The 21,011-nt window shown below is 47.7% G+C and overlaps 1 protein-coding gene across 6 annotated transcripts in view; it reads right to left on the reverse strand.

The window, feature by feature from the left end:
* The window catches only part of ITGAE (integrin subunit alpha E), a 68,730-nt gene that overhangs the window by 36,422 nt on the left and 11,297 nt on the right, over positions 1-21,011 (reverse strand). For all 6 annotated transcript variants that reach the window (XM_082370539.1, XM_082370537.1, XM_082370538.1 and 3 more), the window contains exons 2-3: positions 7,915-8,035; positions 489-580 (exon numbers count right to left, since the gene is read on the reverse strand). In XM_082370539.1, the coding sequence (XP_082226665.1) occupies positions 489-580; positions 7,915-8,035 (213 nt within the window). The remainder of the gene's footprint in view (positions 1-488; positions 581-7,914; positions 8,036-21,011) is intronic.

The raw sequence follows: 21,011 nt of genomic DNA on the forward strand, positions 1-21,011 counted from the left end.
GCGCTAGGATGGCCACAGTTAGATTGCGGGGTGGTGGGGGGGAAGGGTTGGGTTCCATTGAGGCGTGGTGAGTTGCGGTAGGTTGGGTTTTGGAATCGGGTGGAGTTGGGTTTGCATCTGCGGTGCTGCTCAGATGCGTGACCTTAGTCATAGTGGAAACCAAAGGACTTCTCTGAACTGTAGCTTTCTCTTCTGTAAAATGGTGTGGTTTTGAGGATTAAAAGTCCACGAAGCACTTAGCAGTGTCAGGTGACACTGTCCGTAAGCACTCCATCCATTTTAGGTTTCATTTTTGTTGTTAGGATTGGGTCCGGAAAGGTGGGTTGGGGGTTAGGGTTGGGTAGGGATGGGATTGGGCCCCAGGATGGAAGGCCTGCTGTGGCTGGTGGTGGAGTCTAGGGTGGAGAGACCGGAATGGTTGGGCTGGATGAGTGGGATTCCTAGAAAGGAGGTCCTGGGAGCATTCTCGGGAGCAGAGACTGACTTACCTACTGGCTGGCAATGGAGCTCATCCTGAATGAGGGAACACTGATACAGGGGCCCTGCCGTCCTGCTGGTTCTGGGGCTGGTGACCAGGAGCCTGAGCCAAAGAGTAGGCAGCAAAGTTGAGCTGGTCAACGATTCCCTTTTCCTCCCTACCTGCCCAGACACAGTCCTTCCATTCCAGGCCCACAGACCCACAGGTTCCCTGTGGGGAAAACCATGGAGAAGACCAGACCTGGAAAGGCGGGCAGGCTCCCAGCCCAGGATGGTGGATCTGCATTACGAGGGAGGCATGGGCTCAACCTTTGCACAGCTCCAGGCAGGAAATGGCTAAATGCATCCCCTCTCTGCCTGCTGGCCCACCCTGACAGAAATGGGGTGATACTGGTGGTAAATAAAGACTCGCTGCTCTTTGATGGCGGTGGGGGCAACCAGGAAGCCACCAGCAGCACAGTTGCTTCTGTTGGTCGCAGTGCTGCCTTCCTAGTGGCTGCAAGGGCGCCTGCCCCACCTGGCCCCAGTGACAGCACTTCCTGAGAAGAGCACACTTGTGCCCCTCTCCTAGGGGCAGGTCAGAACTGGAGGTTCTGGGCCCCTCAGCCTGGTTAAGGCAGCCTCAGGAGACGTGATTCCCAATGGCAAACTCTGCCCCCTGCCCAGGGAGACAGCAGAGAGCCAGCGTCAGCCTAAACATTCTCAGTGTGCATGCTGCCCAGGGAGGATCAGGGCTGCCCCGAGACAGGGAGAGAGCTCCCCATCCTAGGAGCTGTGAGTAGGGGGTGTTGGGGAAGGGGCCCGAGGCTGAGCTTGGAAACAGTGAACCAAGTCCAAGGTTTTATGCTGAGGGCAGTAGGAAGCCACAGAGGACTTTATAAAGGGGAAGCTTTATGAAGGGGAAGCTTTATAAAGGGGAAGCTTTATAAAGGGGATTAGACAGGTCACGATAAGTTACAGTGGTTTGGGGGCCAGGAACGAGGTCGTTTCCACTTCCTCACCTTCCGTTACTTGACATTTTAAAAAATTATGAAATATATCATTCACTTATCTCCATGGGTGACAGGATAATAATAAAATCTACACCTGTGTGTGTGCCCTACCCAGCTTACCCCACCCCAAGCTGACTTCCACCCCTGACAGGGTTCCTGTCAAGGTCAGCGGTGGTCCACACATTGCCAAATCCAAGGGACACCTTTCTGCCCGCATCTTTCTCAACCTCTCAACAGCCTGGGGCATAAGTAACCATCTCTCCCTTGAATCACTTTCTTTTTGATTCCCCTGACCTCTCTCACTACTCCTTCTCAAACTCCTTTGCTTGCTCATTCACTGTCTGACTTCTAAATGTCACTGGTGTCCCGGTGCTGGGTCCCTGTTTTCCTTGCCCACACACTCTCCCTGGTGATTGATCCCCTCCAATCCCTGGCTTCAATACACCTATCAATGCTGACATTCCCACCTTTATATCTGCAATGCTAGCATCCCTCCACCAGAAGCCAGACCAGCACAGCTCTAGAAAGCAGAATAATGACCTGCCCCGCCCAGAGAAGTCCATGTCCTAATCCCCAGAGCCCATGAATACGCTACTTTTTATGGCAAAAGGGACTTCGTAGATTAAAGTTAAAGATCTTGTGTTGGGGAATTTATCCTGGATTATCTGGGTAGGCCCAATGTAATCACAAGGGTCCTTATCAGACCCTTTAAAAATGGAGGAAGGGGCCACAAGACAAGGAATGCAGGCAGCACCTAGAACCTAAAGGAAGTGAGGAAACAGATCCTCCCCTTGAGGCTCTAGAAGGAACACAGCCCAGCTAATGCCTTGATTTCAGCTCAGTAAGACCCACTTTGGACATCTGACCTCCAAAACTGTAAGATAATAGTTTGCGCTGTTTTAAGCCACTAAGTTTGTGGTGAATTGTTACAGCAGCCCTAGGAAACTAATAAATAAACAATGCCCATTGTCTAATAGGCATCTCAAACTTAGAATGTTCGAAACAGAACTATGGTCTTGTTCTCCCTTGCCTGACTGAACCGTTCCGTCTTCCCTGACACAATGCATGGCACCACCAACCACTATGTTCTGAAGTCCGAAGCCTGGGGGCACCCTTGCTTCGTCTTTCCACTCATCCCCTTCATCAAATCCATCGGTAAACCCTGTTGGCTTTTCCTCCAAACTATATCTAGAGAGCATCTCTTCTCTCTGTTTCCCCTGCCACCATCATCTTGCCTGGTGTGTAGTAATAGCCCCCTGTTATTTTTTTCTGTTGTTTGTTTTTTAAATTTGCTCTTGGGACTTCCCTGGTGGTCCAGTGGGTAAGACTCCGAGCTCCCAATGCAGGGGGCCCGGGTTCGATCCCTGGTCAGGGAACTAGGTCCCGCATGCATGCCGCAACGAAGATCCCACGTGCCTCAGCTGAGACCCAGCGTAGGCAAATAAGTAAATAATAAATAAATATTTTTTAAAATAAAATAAAAAATAAATTTACCCTTGTAAATTACACCATGTCACTCCCCTGTTTCAGCTGCCTCCCATGCACTTAGGCAAAGAGTCCATACCCCTTGCCGCAGCCCACGGGGCCTTGCACGATCTAGCACCTCCCCACCGCTGAGACTCCCCTCCTGCTCCTTTGCTCTCCAAGCTCTAGCCCCACACTGGCTGGCTTCCGTTCCTAGGCTGCCCCCAGCTCTTTCCTGGCTCGGGCCCTCTGCCTTGCTGTGCCCCCTCTCTCCCCAACCTGGCTCATTCTCATTCCTTGGCCTCACTTAACTGTCACCTCCTCACAAATGCTTTCTCCAACCAGCCTCACCTCACAAGCCAGTTACTCTGCTTTGCATCGTCCCATTTATTTCCTTCCCAGAACTTGTCCCCGTTTGATAGCATCCTGTTTACTTGTTTACTGTTTATTATCTGTCTCTCCCCCTAGACTGTAAGTTCCCCAAGGATCTTGTCTCTCTTGTTTGCCATGTTATCTCCAGCACCTGGAACAGTAGCTGGCACAGAGCAGGGGTTTGGTAAACATCTGTTAAATGACGACTGAACAACAGCCAAGGCAGCACATGAGGGGGCTAATCTGGGGCAAGGCTGAGGGGCAGAGGACCACGTGCAGCTGAGCTCCGTGGGCTTGCAGCTGAGCCCCTAAATTAGGTCGCCTGCTCAACAACCTTGCCTCTTTCCCCAGACCCCTCCCAGCCTCAGCCTCAGCCCTGGGCCCAGCACCTTATTCTCTGCTCCCCCGCAAAGGTGGGCTCAGAACTGGGATCCAACCCGACCAACGTCTTGGTTGGGTAGGTGCAGGCCTGGAATAGCCTCAGCTCTCCTTCCTCCTTTAGGCCTTGGCCCAAGCTGCTTCTTCCGCTTGCAATGCCTTTCAGCTCCTTTTCCTGCAGAACAATCTTCCCAAGCGCCAGCTCCTCAGGAAGCCTTCCCAAAAGAAGGAGCACCTTGACCCCCTCCAAGCCCTCCAGGAAGCCCTTACTACTGGACACCTACACTTATCCCTGGCTTTTGTTCCCACCTAGACTGTGAGTTCTGGAGAGACTACCATGTACAGCTGCACAGGCTGTTCACTGCAGAACCCAAGGTTGCCACCCATATCACAGTCACGCAATGCCGGGGGCCCGGGGCCCTGTCTGAGCTGCTTCTGCCACCCACCCCTTTAACCACCTCCACCGTGGTGGGTGGTCTCTTGATCTCCAGGTTTATCGACTGAGTGGCTGGCAAACTAAACTATAACTGAGCTCACCATCAGCTGACAGCCCCAGGGACCCTATTACACCTGGGCTGAGTGCAGCCCAGCCCCTGGCTTCACCCAGCTGTAACTAATCTCTGTCCTCAGAGTCTATTCCCATACCGCCCAGGGGGAAGGCCTTCGTTATATTCCACTCCACCCCACTGCAGCGGCCAAGTCCATGATGCTGCCAGCCCTCGCTGTTACATCTTACGGAGAAACAACATGAGGGAGAGAGAGGCACGTGTCATCCTTGCACGAGGAGCCCAGCCTGTTCCTCTGCGGCCGGGGCGGCCAGAAGCGCGTTTCCTGCCCTGTGCAGCAGCCCGTGGTCTCAGGCTCCAAGGTTTGAGGCAGGAACCCAGAGGTGCCTCCCACCACATCCTTCTCCCCTGCACGTTCAAACCCGTGAGACCCTCTCTGCTTCAGCAGGTGTTCGGGGAGGTTTTCTTGGGCCCAAGTGGGCTCTTCACCACCCCCCTGGGGGACTCGGAGCCTTCTGCAATGGGTACTTCAAAGTCCCCTCCTCCACTGTGGCCTTTCAGCTTGGCCTTTTTTTTTAATATATAAATTTATTTATTTTATTTATTAATTTTTGGCTGTGTTGGGCCTTTGTTGCTGCGCGCGGGTTTTCTCTAGTTGCGGCGAGTGGGGGCCACTCCTCGCTGAGGTGCGTGGGCTTCTCATTGCAGTGGCTTCTCTTGTTGCGGAGCACGGGCTCTAGGCGTGTGGGCTTCAGTAGTTGTGGCACGTGGGCTCCATAGTTGTGGCTCACAGGCTCCAGAGCTCAGGCTCAGTAGTTGTGCCGCACGGGCTTAGCTACTCCACAGCATGTGGGATCTTCCCAGACCAGGGCTCGAAAAGGTGTGCCCCGCGTTGGCAGGCGGATTCCCAACCACTGCGCCACTAGGGAAGCCCTCGGCTCGGCTTCTGAGGGAGGGGGGTTAAAGTCTGTTGGGTCTGAAGCTGGAGTGGTGAGGGCCCTGCTGGGGTACTGGAGGGAGGGGGCTGGGCAGGAGATGGTCACAACATGGCTGAAACCCGGCCTTGACCTTGACGAGTGGGGGGAGCGCAGAACGCTCACACATTGCAAACTTTGGTAAAACTGAATGCTGACCCAGCGTAGAAGCCACGATCCAGCAATTCCACTGCTGGGCACCCTGTGCCTGATAAAAAGAAGTGCATTCACCCAGTGAAAGAAAGTGCAGAGCTGGGCCGGGGGTGGGAGCGGGGGTTAACTCTCGCCTGGGATGCGCATGGAAGGGAGCACGTGGCTGCAGGGCGCTTGCGTGAGGCTGGTCCTGTTCTGCCTCTTGATCTGGACGCCGCTTACGTGCGTGGCTCACTTTGTGAACATTCGCTGAGCTGCACTCTGATGACGTGCAGTTTTCTGTGCAATAATGCAGCAATAAAACTTTACCAAGACAAAACACAGCAATGCTTACCTTTAATTCTTCTTCCTGTAGCCAGAACATTCCTAACAACCTTCTCACCACCCTTCAAGCCATTCAGGCTCCCTAAACCTTTGTGCCGGGTGACAAAGCATGGCCCACCTCCCCCATCCAATGTCTCATCACGCTCAGTTTCAGCCACCGACACCTTCCCAGCCCCCCAACCTGGCTCAGGCTGGCTTCCAGACTTCTGACCAAGCTGCTCTCAGGCCCGACTCCCCCTCCCATGCCTTCTCACACTCATTCCTATTCAGCCCCTAAGTCCCAGTGTCGAGGTACATCCTTTGGCTGAAGGACACACGTGCCCCTATGTCCCCAACGCACCCTGGACGTCCCCACAGAGCAGTCTTCACTCCTCCTGTCATCGACCAACTTGTCTGTTTCCCGCAAGAGCCTGGGAGCTCCATGAGGGCAGGGACTGTGTCTCCTTTAGTATCTTATCCCCCTAGCTTTGCCTGGCACTGAGTAGATGCTCCATAAATACTGACGAATGAATGAATGAGTGAATGGGCCCTGCCCTCACCACTTACACTTAAATCTAATGGTCACCAGCCTCTTCACTGGACAGTGAGGAAATCAAGCACGGGGTCCGAGCCCACTTGGCTGGCGTGGTCATGGCCCAAGTCCAGGGCTATGAGGCTGCCTCGGGAGCCACCACTGCCCACCCATCTGCCACCAAACAGAGCTCCACTCAGCCAGGAGCCCTGAGTGCCTCACCTGGCTCTGCCCCAAAGCTATCTGGACCCTGGGCTCATGGCTCAGGGGTGCCGGGTCTGAAGGAAACCCGTCACCGTGGACCAGAAGCAAAGCAGCAGCAGGTGGGGGGTGGGGCAGGGAACCAGCCAGGGGCAGCTGGGCAGTGGAGCAAGCACAGAAAGAGCCCTGCCACGAACAAGACAGGGAGAGGAAGGGCTGCTCTAGAGTAAGGGAGACTAAAGAGATACAGCCACGATACGCAACACAGGAACCTTGACTGAACCCTGGCTTCAAAATGAGCAGCTCTAAACGTCATCTTGGTGACAACAGGGAACGTTGGAGTGTGTGTCGTGACCCTTCACTGCAGAACTTCTCCTAAAACCAAAGACATGTCTCTAATCAGCACACCACCACTACCTCCATCTGATAGAATCTACATTTGATTTACTTGCTTCTTGTCTATTTCCCCTGAGCATAAGGATTTGTGTCTGCTTTGCTCACCACTGTTCCCTCAGGGCCTGGCACACAGTAGGTGCTCTTGTATAAATGCCTGCGGAGTGAATGACCATGGTATAAATAATTCTACAACTTGCCTTTTTCATTTTACAATGTGTTTCGAGACTGATCCGGTTCATAACCACTGCGCTCAATTTGTTCATTTTACCTGCTTTCAGTGTCTCATTGGATGATTCACACCTTATGTCTTCCATTTTTCCGACGATGCTTATTTCAAAACAATGTCACAGTCAATATCTCTAGGTGTGCCCCCAAAGTTCCCTAGGGTTGGTATCTGGGGGTGGAATCTCTGAATCAAGGGCCGCGTGCATCCTCAGCTCTACCTGATACGGCAAAATGATTCTCCCAGGTGGTTAAACCAACTCACATTCCTACAAGTTCCTGTTTCACCACATCCTTACCAGCAGAATGCTATCAGACTTAAAATGTTTTACTTATCTAATGGGTGGGTACAGATGAGAAGTTTAAAATACAAAGTAATGCGTATTGATCTTAAATTTGGCCAGAAATTGTGCCAAACACTTTATGTGCATGAACTCAAATACCCTTTGCCACAACCCTGTGAGGTAGGAAAATATCACCCCCACTGCAGAGATGAGAAACTGAGGCTGGGGGTTGTGTGCCTTGCTATAAATACAGAGCGAAGCTGTCACCGAACCACGGCGACCAGATGCACAGCCTCCTGGTAACCACCACACCCACCTGCCTCATATTTTCCATTTAAAAGAAATATTTTCCGTCACAGTCCAAAATTTCTATGTTGAGCACGTTACTTTTGTAACAGACAAAAGAGCCTTGATAAATTTTATTTTAAAAGTTTTTTAGCCTCCCCTCCCCCACCCCCGGAGAGGCCAGGGTGAGGAGAGGGGCCGGGGCTGGGAGAACGGGCCCTGAGCTAACGGCCTCTCCCCTGCACGCCCTTCTGAAAGGGGGTTCTCCCCAGGCTGGGGGGTGGGGTGCCGAGGCGTTGTCTGGGGGCCTTCTCAGGCTCCCGGAGGGCTCCTCAGTCCTCACGCACACCGCCCCGTGCGCCAGGCCCCACTCACCAGGTCTGGTTGGTGCTGGAGTCCTGATGCAGAAGTGAGCTGAGCACGTAGGGGACGTCTCCCTTGGGAGTCACCCAGGTCCGGACCATGTCCACGTTGAAGGCGGCCAGGGGAGTCAGGCCTGAAGAGAAAAGAAGAACATTTAAAAAAAGAGGTACCGTTATTCCATCACATCCTGCAGTGCCACTATCCCCATTTTACAGATGAGGAAAGCAAGACTCCCAAGGATTTTTTTTTTTGGATGCACCGCATGGCATGTGGGATCTTAGTTCCCTGACCAGGGATCAAACCCATGCCCCATGCAGTGGAAGTGCGGAATCTTAACCACTGGACCACCAGGGAAGTACCCGCCTACTAAGAATCTTTTTTCCATGGGAATAGGACTGGAATGCAGGCATGTCTGACCCAGAGCCCCTGGTCCTCCTACTAAACCAAGCTGTGTTGGCACCAAGGCCCCCTCCTCCAGGAGGCCTTCCTTGGTTCTGTCCCAGAGCACTTGCTACCTTCTCACACCTCCCACTGTGCACTTTCTATACCTGCCACGGAGCACATGCTCATCACCGTGTCATGTACCAAAGTTAAAATAGACTACGGGCCCCAGGGTGAGGGTCTGCATACATTCTGTCTACGTACCTGCCCATCAAGTGACCCAAGAGAAAACACGTGTCCTCAAAAATACCTCAGGAAAAGAATGTTTATAGCAGCTTTATTTGTAACAGTCCCAAACTGGAAACAACCCAAATGTCCATCAACTGGGGAATCGATAAACTGACATATTCAGACCATGGAATACTACTCAGGAGTAAAAAGGAACGAACAATTGACACACACAGCAAGATGGGTGAATCATGAATATCATTATGCTCAGTGAAAGAAGTCTTACATAAAAGAGTATCTACTGTATGATTCCATTTACATGATGTTCAGCAAAACTAATCTATAGCAAAAAAAAATATTGCCTGGGCTGATGCGGGATGGGGATTAACTGGGAAGGAGCAGAAAGGAGCTTCCTGGAGTGATAGAAATATCCTATATCTCTATAGGAGTTTGGATTACAAAGGTGTGCATTGTCAAAAATATATCAAATGGTCCACTTAAAATTTGTGTTTCACTGTAGGTAAATTTTACCTCAAAAAAAAAAAAAAGAACCATAAGGAAATACTGATCTCTAGTTGATATGCATGATGAAATGTTTAGGGATGAAGTGTGCTGATGTCTGCAATTTACTTTGAAATGCATCAAAATATAAAACGGCTTGATGGATGGATAGATGAATATATATGGATGGATATAAATAAACATATTTTTATATATGTCAATTACAATTGTCAACATTTTGTTATATTTGCACTATCACACATATTTTACATATATGTAATATACAAAAATATATATATTGTAAAATCTATACATGGTAAAATCTAAATGTTGTATGTGGTTGTCCACTGCACAAGTTTTTCAAATTTTCTGTACGTTTGAAATTCTTCACTAAAAATTTTGGGGGTTAAATTGATATAGACAGATTGTCCCCCAAAGAGGCTGTGCCAATTCATATTCCAAAAACAGAATGGAAGGCCTATTTCCTCACAGCATCGCTTGAGCAGACTGTGCGGACCTCCTCATCCTTGTTTTAAAAGAGTTATCTCATCATTTTGTTCCCAAACTATTTTTCAGGGCTTCCCTGGTGGTGCAGTGGTTAAGAATCCGCCTGCCAATGCAGGGGACACGGGTTTGAGTCCTGGTCGGGGAAGATCCCACATGCCGCGGAGCAATTAAGCCCGTGCGCCACAGCTACTGAGCCTGCGCTCTAGAGCCCACGAGCCACAACTACTGAACCTGTGTGCCACAACTACTGAAGCCCACGTGCTACAACTACTGAACCCTCATGCCACAACTACTGAAGCCCATGTGCCACAACTACTGAAGCCCACGTGCCACAACTACTGAACCCGCGTGCCACAACTACTGAAGCCCGTGCACACCTAGAGCCCGTGCTCCGCAACAAGAGAAGCCACCGCAACGAGAAGCCCGCGCACCTCAAGGAAGAGCAGCCCCCCGCTCACCGCAACTAGAGAAAGCCCGTGTGCAGCAACGAAGACCCAACACACAGCCAAAAAAAAAATTAATTAATTAAATTTTTTTTTTTTAAAAAGCCCAGCTCATTTAAAAAAAAAAAATTTGAAAAAAAAACCTATTTTTTACATTATGAGTAAAGTCAAGCCTCTTATTATAAGTTTGTTTCCTGCTTATTCATATACATTATCCATTTTTATGAGGTCTTTATTGTTTTCTTACTAATTTATATGAGCTTTTTGTCCAAAAGAAATTGTCAATGTGTTAGAGACTGTTTCTCACTTAGCTGTTTGTTTGACTGGCTTATATTTTCCCCCACATCTACATTTATTATGTAGTCAAATTATTTTTCCTGTACGACTCGAGTTTTGTGTCATGCTTCCCCACTCAGAGATTATTTAATTCACTCATGTTTTCTTTGATATTTTCTTTGTTTCATTTCTTATGCTTGAGTCTTTGATTCATCTAGACTTTATTTTTGCATATATCCAGCTTTACTTTTTCTCCCCCCAAAATGAAATTGTCTCAACGTTACTTCTCAAATAGCTCATATTATCCCCGCAGATCTGAAATACCACCTTTATCATTCTCAGAATTCTCATGTGCATTTTGGCGTCTCCAGGGACTCAGTTCTGCCCCATTGACCTTACTGTCTCCTGCTTGGACACATTCATTAGTCTCCTGACCTTTCTCTTCCAAGACTTCTCCCTCTGGGTACATCCTTTCCGTACCAGTTGCCAGAAAGAATTTTTAAAAGCATGCTACTCCACTGCTTAAAATTCTAACTTCTTGGAAATTAAGCAATGCACTTCTAAATAACCTAGGGCCAAAGATAAAATCATAATGGAAACTTTAAAATATTTTGAACCGAATGAGAATTAACATAGGACAAATCAAAACTTGTGTGATACAGTTAAAGCAGTGTTTAGAGGAAACGCAGAGCCTTAAATGCATATGCTAAAAAAAAAAAAGAAAGGCTGTAAACCAGTTATCTTATATTCCATCTCAAAAAGCTAAACGAATAGCAAATCAAGCCCAGAGAGAGTACAGGAAGAAATAAAGACATGAGCATACACCAGTGAAATAGAAAACTAACCTATGGGAGGGAAAATCAACAAAGCTAAAGTTTAGTTTTCAGAAAGAGTAATATAACTGATAAAACCCCCTAGCAACACTGATCAAGAAAAAAAAAAGGCAAACACATAAATTATCAATATGAATGAAAAGAGGACATCAGAACAGAGCCTAAGACATTTATGAAATAATAAGAGGATAGTATATATTTTATGCCAGTAAGCTTGACAATTTAGGTGAAAAGGACAAATTCTTTGAAAAATAAATTTACCAAAACTGACAAAAGAAGTGAAATCTGAATAATCCCAAATTTTAAAAACTGAATCCATTAGCTCCAGGCCCAGATGGCTTCACTAGTGAGCTCTCCCAAACACGTAAAGAAGAAATACCAATCTTACATGAACTGTTCCAGAGAAGAGAAAATGAGAGAACACTTTCCAATCATTTTGTGGGGCCAGCATGACATTGATATTAGCACCTGACAAGAGCGACACATGAAAGGAAAATTAGCAATCTCTCTCTTGAACGTAGATGCAAAAATCCTAAACAAAACATTAGCAAATCAAACCCAGGGGTATATAAAAAGCATAATACCTTACAACCAAGTGGAGTTTATTTCAGGAATGCAAGAGTGGTGTGACGTTCGAAAAGAATCAATTTATTCATCATGTTAACAGAAAAAAGAGGAGAAAAAAAAATCATATGATCATTATGATAGAGGCTGAAAAAGGTATTTGATAAAATACAATACTGATTTGTAATTTAAAAAATTCATAGCAAACTAGGAATAGAAGGGAATGTCTTTAATCAAGAATATCCACAAAAATCCTTCAGCAAACATCATTCTTTTTTTTTAATTTTTATTTTTTTAAATTTTTGGCCACACCACGTGGCATGCAGGATCTTAGTCCCCCAACCGGGGATAGAACCCCCGCCCCCTGCGGTGGAAGTGCAGAGTCTTAACCACTGCACTGCCAGGGTTATTTTATTTTATTTTTATTTTATTTTATTTTTTTATTTTATGCCACGCAGCTTGTGGGATTTCATTACCCCGAACAGGGATTGAACCCACACCCTCGGCAGTGAAAGCGTGGAGTCCTAACCAACCACTGGACCACCAGGGAATTCCCAACATCATTCTTATTGGTGAGTTATTTAAAGCTTTCCCCCTAAAATCAGAAAAGAAACAGGGATGCTCACTATTACCACCTCTATTCAACACTTTACTGGAGGTTTCACAGCAATAAGAAAAAAGAAAAAATACAGAGCACAAAGATTAAAAAGGAAAAAAATAAAACTGTCATTATTTGCAGATGACATGATTAAATAAGTAGATTGAAAAATCCAACAGATCCACAAACACTGAGAATTAATAAGTGCCTTAAGCAACGTCATGGGATACAGAGGCAAAATACAAAGAACCGTTGTACTTCTATGCACCATCAACGATCAAATGAAGAATGAAAAATTTTAAAAGACACCGTTAACAAAAGCCATAAAAAAACCAAGTGTCTACACCGGGCTTCTGCCTCGAAAAATTATGTGTCCCAACCCCAGAGAATTTGATGAGGGGTTTTATAATAATATATAAGTCCTCTATTCTTTATACACTTAATAATTCTGAATATACTCGGTAATTATTTACTGAGACTTTCCTCTCGAGTTTATACATCAGAGATTTAACCTTGTTGGGGTCCAGGGCAGGCAAACCCAAAGTATTTCTCAGTGGGATATTGATTATTTTGAATTAAAATTACTTAAGAAACAGTTGGTGCAAGAGGAACACTTTCGATCCTCCTCTCTGTTTCCCTGAAAGCAGGAAATAAATCCCTTATATGAAAGGTACCCTCCCTGCACGTGGTAGAAGGATGCCCTTATGGCCAAAGAGTGGGAATTCCGGCTGTGAAGTCTGTATAAACAAACCTTGTTACTTCTTTAATTTACTACCCAAAGCCCAAACTCTGTTTAGATTTTTCACTAATTATTAATTAATTAATGAATTTCACCTAAAACCTAAGTTTTTTTTGTCATGTCAGTTGCTCATAAATTTATTGTTTCTTTGTCTAAAAAGTATAAAAGCTGCCTGCTCTGGCCACATCTTATATTCTGTTTCTATGAGATCTTTGTGTGTATGAATTAAAATTTGTTTATCTCCTATTAAAAAAAAAAAATCAAGTGTCTAAAAGTAACTCTACCTAGAGATACGCAAAACCTCTACACTAAGAACTATTAAAAGACTGGGAAGACCTACTAGAGAATGGACTTGAGGATATGGGGAGGGGGTGGGGTGAGATGTGACAGGGTAAGAGAGTGTCATGGACATATATACACTACCAAATGTAAAATAGATAACTAGTGGGAAGCAGCCGCATAGCACAGGGAGATCAGCTCAGTGCTTTGTGACCACCTAGAGGGGTGGGATGGGGAGGGTGGGAGGGAGGGAGATGCAAGAGGGAAGAGAAATGGGAACATATTGTATATGTATAACTGATTCACTTTGTTATAAAGCAGAAGCTAACACACCATTGTAAGGCAATTATACTTCAATAAAGATGTTTAAAAAAAAAAAAAGACTGGGAGAGATTAAAGATCTAAAATGAAGGAACAGATGATGTTCATGAATTAGAAGATTCCGTGTTATTGTCAGTTATCACTATATTGATCTATAGCTTCAATACAACCACAATCAATGTCCTAGCAAATTATTGGGGGAAGGGTGATGTTAACAAGCCAATTTTTAAAATTTATATGAAAATGCAAAGGGCAAGAATAGTCAGGCACTCTTGAAGAAGAATAACAAAATTTGGGGACTTATCATTTATCAAGGTTATTATAAATTTATAGTTATTAAAATAGAATTATATTGGCACAAGGATAGAAAATAGATCAATGGGACAGAGGGTCCAGAAACATAGGCACCTGATTTATGACAAAGGTGACAGTGAGGAACAGTGGTGAAAGAATGCTCTTTTAAATAAATGGTGCTGGGTCACTTGAATATCAATACTGAAAAAAAAAATTAATCTTGACTCTTCCCTCACATCATACACAAAAAGTCAGTTCCTGATGAACTGAAGATTTAAATGTGGACTTAGATAGACCATATATCTAAATATGAAAAATGAAACAATGAAGCTTTTAAGAGAAAACAAAGGACCTTGGGGTAGACAGATATTTTTTAAACAGGACACAAAAAACACTAGCTATAAAGGAAAGAATTGATAAGCTGAACTTCATTAAACTTAAGAACTTCTGTTTATCAAAATACATCATTAAGAATGAAGAGGCAAGCCACGGAAAGAGAGAAGATGTTTGCAATACAAATATCTGACAAAAGATTCATATCAGAATCTGTAAAGAGTTCCTACAGATCAATAAGAAAAAGGCATGTAAGCCAACAGAAAAAGGACATTTCACAAAAGAGATTATCCAAATAGCCAGCAATCATATGAGAAGGCACCATTAGACTTCACAGAAAGGCAAATTGAGATCACCATGTGATACCACTACACAACCACCAGAATGGCTAAAATGAAAAAGAAAACACCAAGTGCTAACAATGATGTGGAGCTACTAGAACCCTCAAATACTGCTGGTGGGAATGTAAATCGGTACAATCACTTTAGAAAACCGTTTAGCAGTTATCAACTAAAGCTGAGCATATGTATAACTCATGACCCAGCAATCCTACCCTAAGGCAAAAACCCAATAGAAATGTGTTCATATATTCACAAAAAGACATGTACAAGAATTTTCATAGCCTCACTATTCATAACAACCCCAAACTGGAACAACCCGAATATCCATCAACAGTAGAAAAAATATGCTGTGGTATATTCACCAATGGAACACTCTACAGCAATGAAAATAATCAACAACAAGGTGGGTTGGATCTCATAAATACAGGAGCAAAACAGAACATACTGTATAATTCCATTATTTCAAAGTTCAAAACAGGCAAACTAATCCATGGTATCAGAGGTCAGGAGAGTGGTTACTCTTGGGGGTAAGGTAATAACTGGAGGGGGCCATGGGAGGTACTTGTGGGATGTTGGTAATGTCCTCTGTTTCTTGAAATTGGTATCAGCATGTGGATTTGATGTAATCTGAAAATTCACTGATCTGAATTTGTCCATTTTTGCATGTGTTGTCTTCAAAAAAGTTTACATTAAAAAATAATAATTGCGGGGAGGAGGGAGGGATAAATAAGGAGTTTGGGATTAACAGATACACACCACTATATATAAAATAGGTAAACAACAAGGATTTACTGTATAGCACAGGGAACTATGTTCATTATCTTGTAATAACCTATAATTAAAAGAATATGAAAAGAATATATATGTATATGTATGTATGTATAATGGGATCACTTTGCTGTACGCCTGAAACTAGCACAGTACTGTAAATCAACTACAGTTCAATAAAAAAATAATAATTGCAAGTGTCTGAAGCACACTGAGTACACAAAAATTCCAGGGGTTCATAATGATACTTAAAAGACAGAAAGAAAACAAAACACTGCATTTTTCACCATTGGAAGTAATGAGGGCATTATGCCCTTACTCTGAAAATTGACTATTAAAGGGAAAGCATTAAGCAATTTTTTTGCGTTTCCTGTATGCGCTGCATTTCAGGGTCACCAAATGGTCCTAGGTGACCACAAAAAGTTCTTTACAGAAGAATCGTTACTAATGAATGTGGAAGGAATAATACAACCATAAAAACACAATTTTGCAAGTCATAATGAAATACAACAATTAAATCAGGCCATGATCATCAATAGATGAAACAAGTTAGATGAAATTTTGATAGCGCACTTCACAATTAGGCTGACCCCCCCAGCCCACTAGTTCATCTCAGCGCAGCTAAGAGTGGGCCCCCCAGGCATGTGTGCCTCCTAGTATGACCCCCTAGGAAGAATACTGGGGCCCAAGATACTGCATTTCTAACAGCTCCCATGTGACGCCCAGGCTGCCAGTCATCAGACCACGCTGAGAAGCAACTCCCTAAAACACGTCGGCAAAGGAAACAGAAAAAAGGGAGTGAGATAAATGCAGGAGGTGTGGCAAAATCCTCCTGATTGTTTAGAGGATGCTCGCCAAAAAATTTAAACCTGAATTTAATGAAGGCATTAGCCCTAACTTCCAAGTTTCAGGTAATGTAGGGGATTGAAGGACCAATCACACCGAGAGGAAGCAAACGCACAAACCCTGAAGATGTTCCACAAGACAAGCAACTGAGCTCTGCAGTAAAGTGAAGATTTGAAAAAGACACACAAACCTCAAAAATGAGCAAGGGGGACACTCTAGACTAAGAAAGGCATAGCAACCACACGTGATGTGTGGGTCTTGTTTGGCTCTTGATTTGAACTGTTAGAAATAGACATTTTGAGACAGTCAGGAAGATTTGAGTTAAGAACTGGGTATTAGATGATACCAAAGAATTACTGTTAATTTTGTTGGGTGATGACAACATTATGGCTGTGTAAGAAAACATCCCCAAGTACTTCAGAAATGCATATTGAAGTACTGAAGGGTGAAAAGACTGATGTTGGGGATTTTCTTTCAAACAATGCTTCCGAAACATTAATGTGCAAATGAATCACCCAAGTATCTTCTTGAAAATGCAGATTCTGATTCAGTAGGTCAGGGAGTGGGGCTAAGATCCTAGTCTAACCGCCGCTAAGTGATGCCAGGCTGCTGTTGGTCCCCAGACCAAACTGTGAGCAGCAAGGCTTTAAAATACTTTGGTAAAGGAAACAAAAAGGGACAGTGAAATACATAAATGCAGCAAGTGCGGCAAGATCTTGATAGCTGTGTCATCTGGGTGATGGGTATATTGGGTTTATTAATGTTATTTGCTTTATTTTTGTACATGCTTAAAACTTTGTTAAAAACCAACCTTCCAGGGACTCCCCTGGTGGTCCAGTGGGTAAGATTCTGTGCTCCCAATGCAGGGGGCCTGGGTTTGATCCCTGGTTGGGAACTACAATCCACATACATGCCATAACTAAGAGCCCGCATGCCACAACTAAAAGATCCTGCGTGCCGCAACTAAGACCCTGTGCAGCCGAAATAGATAAAACATTAAAAAAAAAACCAAAAACCAACCTTCCAAAGGCTGAAGGAGCAGGCACCCTGTGAGAGGGTAGTGTCCACTCTCTCCTCTCAATTCCCAGCCCCCCTCCCCAAGCCTGGCACAAAATAGGCATCTGTACTTTATTCCTTTCCCTTTATACCTCTGCCTTGCCTGGAGTGATTGGTGGTGACTCACAAAAATATACCATGTGCTAAAATAAAACTTGTTTTAAAATAATGGGGCAGGTCAAAAAAACTAAAAAGGGAGAACTACCCACTTCTTACAAGGGGTGACCGGAAGGCATTCTTTCCCCTTTTTACCATCTGTGTGACTTAACAGACATGAATTGAAACCCCTGTGATCAGTCCAGTCTCCTCCCCCGGCATCCATGGTACCTCCCTGCCCAGCCCAGTGCCCCCCCTGCCAGCTCTGCTCTCTGGCTCCTCGATACCCCACTTCCTGAACACCATCTGCATACCTCCCACCGCAGGGCCTTTGCACAAGTGGTTCCCTCTGCCCAGTGTGCCTTCCTCGTCACTCTCCCACCTCTGCCCCATCCTTTGGGGCCCTGCCCCAGGAGCCAATCCAGATTCTCAGCCAGAGTACCCCAGTGGTCCCTGAGCTCTCTCAGCATCCTGTGGGGTCTCTGTCTGGCTCTGACTAAATCGCGTCTGGGTCAGAGTGATCTGTGATAAAGTCTGTCTCCCCAAAACTGTAATCTGATTTGAGTCATCCATGACACGCCCCCAACCACAGAGTCCGGCTCAGCACAGTGCCAGGCCCAGAGGAGGTGTCCTGGAAACATCAAAGAGGGCCAGAGATTCCTGATCCCCTACCCCACGCCCCCATCCCCATTTTTGCTTTGTTCAACGGAGGGATCTTGGTGCAAGATTCTTGAGGGGTGGGAAAGGGGAGGAGATAAGCAGAGAGACCATTATAGCCACCTTCCTGGACCACCTGCTGTCTTCCAGGTACCATACTCAGGTGCTGAGGCTCAGAGAGGTCGGGTGATTGCTCGTGGCCCATCAGCAAATTGAAATTTGTGTCTGGGGCCCAGGTCTGCCTATTTCTAAAGCCTTTAATAAAAGCTGGAGGCACTGCGGGGGCGGCGGGGGGGCGGGAGGGGTATGGTGTAAACAGAGACCCGGCTCCCTGTCGTGCCAGCAGCTCAGAGCTGGGGCAGAGCTCTGGGTTATCGAGCTGGTAATTAGGTCAGTGAGGACACATTTATGTGTGCGTGTGTTCAGGAGTGTCACCGGGTCTGCTGAGCTTTCCCATAAGGCCAGCCAGTGCCTGGGGTCCACCAGGCGTGGGCCGCCTTGCTGGGGCAGACTTCCCCCAGGCCCCTGTCGTGGCCCCTCTGCTCGGGCTGTGCCTCCGTCAGGGGACCCCCTCTCTTCCCACTTCCCACTTCGACTCAGAGAAGAGAGCATGAGCCCAGGAGGGAGACAGTCCTGAGTTCAAATCCTCGCTCTGCCACGGAGTCCCTGAAGGACCTTGGGCTTGTCACTTCACCCCAGTCTCCCCATCTGTGATGTGGGACCGTGCAGACTAGTGGGGCAAGGCCGGGCGCAGCATCTGACATCTTGCAGGCTCAGTATGTGGGTGCTAACGTCAGTGTTATAACCACAAGGGAGGCCTGTCACGTTCTCTGACAGCCTTGCCCTCCAGCTCAAGCCCCCCTCTCGGGCTGCCAGTGGTGAGAGCCCGGCTGAAACAGAGTCTGTCGCCACGCCGCCCACAGGGCCGCCTCTCCAAGCTGTCCCGGCCACACAGGCCTGCTGAGTCAGAGCCCCCTCCATCCTGTCAGCCGCCACTGCCCGCACCCACCCCCTCTCTCCCCCATCACGCCGGGCACTTTACATACACATTCTCACAGTGCTGTTCTCGGTTTAGCAAACTGACCCCGGAGGGGTGGACGCAGGGCAGGGAACGGTTTGCCCGAACTTATACAAGGAGCCGGGCCACAGAACCAGGACCAGATTCAGCCGTCCTGACGCCCAGTCCAGAGCACCCAGAAAGGCCTGCAGGCCGCCTGTCCCGTGGGGCAGCTCACCCTCCACCCACCCACCTGGGTCTTCCATGTTGAGCCTCATCGTCTCAGCCCCAAACCTCATACCTCGGTCCCCCACCCTGGCCCCCTTCACAGGCTACCTAATAACCATGGCCGACAGGTCTGGAGCAGCCAGGGCTGTGCTCTGTGCTAAAGTGCTTGTGGATTTTCCTCCTCAACATTTCTCGTAAGTGTCTCCCCCTCCCCATGCCCTCCGGCCCCAGCCCCCCCAGGGGACCTCGCAGCAGCTCCTCACGGGACTGTCTGCCTCCCCTTTCTCCAGGACTCCGCCTTCTACACCACAGGCACATCCCATTGTCACCTCAGGGCTAGGGGCCTGCTGGCCTTCCCACTGCCCTCAGGGTGTGGCCCGAGCTCCCGCAGCCTGGCACTCTGGGCCCCCACACTCTCCACCAGCACCCTGACCACCCGCATGGCCCCCAGCTTCTCCCCAGGCCAGCCTCCCAGAGAAGGTCGGAGGCGTCTGGCTCCTGCGTGGACCGCTCTCCACACCTGGCTGGCCCACGAACGCCGTGCTCGTCTCACCTCTGCCTGGGACACCCTTTCCCCATCCCCTGTGTGTCACCTGAAGGCATTCTCAGTGGGCCCTCCGGCTGGGGACAGAGGGTCAGGGTCATGGTGTGCGTGCGGCCTGCTCCCCCCTCGGGCCCAGCGTGTCCCGGTTGTGGGGCGCAGGCAGTGTCAGAGCAGACAGCCTTCTGTCCCCACTCAAGCCTCACCCTGTGTCTCCTTAAACACACTCCTTACACCCGGGTCTCTGTCCATACTGTTTCTCCTGCACAGAAAGCCTCCCTCTCGCCCCGCACCACCTGTCTGCACTTGCTACGCACCTCCCCCATCTTCAGGGCCACCGCGGACACTACAGTCCCCCATCCTCAATGGCCAAGGTTTCCCATCACACACTTGCACTCAGGTCTGGGGTTGTGCCCCGGGCAGAGGCAGGTCTGACACCTCCCCACTCCCCCAGCAGGACCCAGCAGGGCCCCAGGCCCCAGCCTGAAGTTGGTGCAACAGCAGAGCCAGCCCTGGACTGCTGGCTTGTGTACCACTGTAAGGTTTTACAGGCCACTAGCACAGTTCCCTTCCTCGCACGAGCGATGTAGACGCAACCTCTGAGACCCTGGGGGGAGAAGTGAGTGGTTGTGGTCACAGAATGAGTCAGGGTGAAGACTGGCCTGGGAACAGCAGGCTGCATGGTCGCAGGATGAGATGGGCAGCTCCAGGGTTTCAGTGTGTTTCTATCTGCATCTGACTGTCTCAGACAACTGACGTTGTCTCATCTGCTGCCACTGATGAGAAGTGGGCATCACCACAGTGGGTGCTTGGGAAGGGTGGAAGGTCAGGCCAGGAACAGTTTGGATTCTCTCCAGCCTAGGGAGGTGCAGCCAGACACAGGATGCAGGGCCCTGGGCCTGGGGTCACTGTCTGAGGGGTTCCTCCACCCTCCCTGGCATCTCCTCGTCACTTTCTCAGACTCTCTCCAGCCCTTAAGACTCAGCGCCAATCTCACTTCCTCCAGGAAGCTCTTCATGATTGGTCCATCCCTAAATCTCAGGACCTCACAGCTTGGAGCAGAACTGTCACAGTTCCACTTCTCCCACTCAGACTGGAGCTGCTGGGGCCCTGCTCTTACCCCCAGCCCATAGCATAGCCAAGGTGCGGGGTAAGTGATCTCACTGCAGGTCTGCTCCATCTTGCTCTCTGCTGCCCGTCAGCCTGGGGAGTGCCTTAGCCTCAGGAGGGGTTTGATAAATGTCATCTGGATTGACATTGCTGAAAAAGGTGCTGGGGTGAT

Source organism: Balaenoptera borealis (genome assembly GCF_965194805.1).
Source record: "Balaenoptera borealis genome assembly, chromosome: 20".
NCBI classification, from domain to species: Eukaryota; Metazoa; Chordata; class Mammalia; order Artiodactyla; family Balaenopteridae; genus Balaenoptera; species Balaenoptera borealis.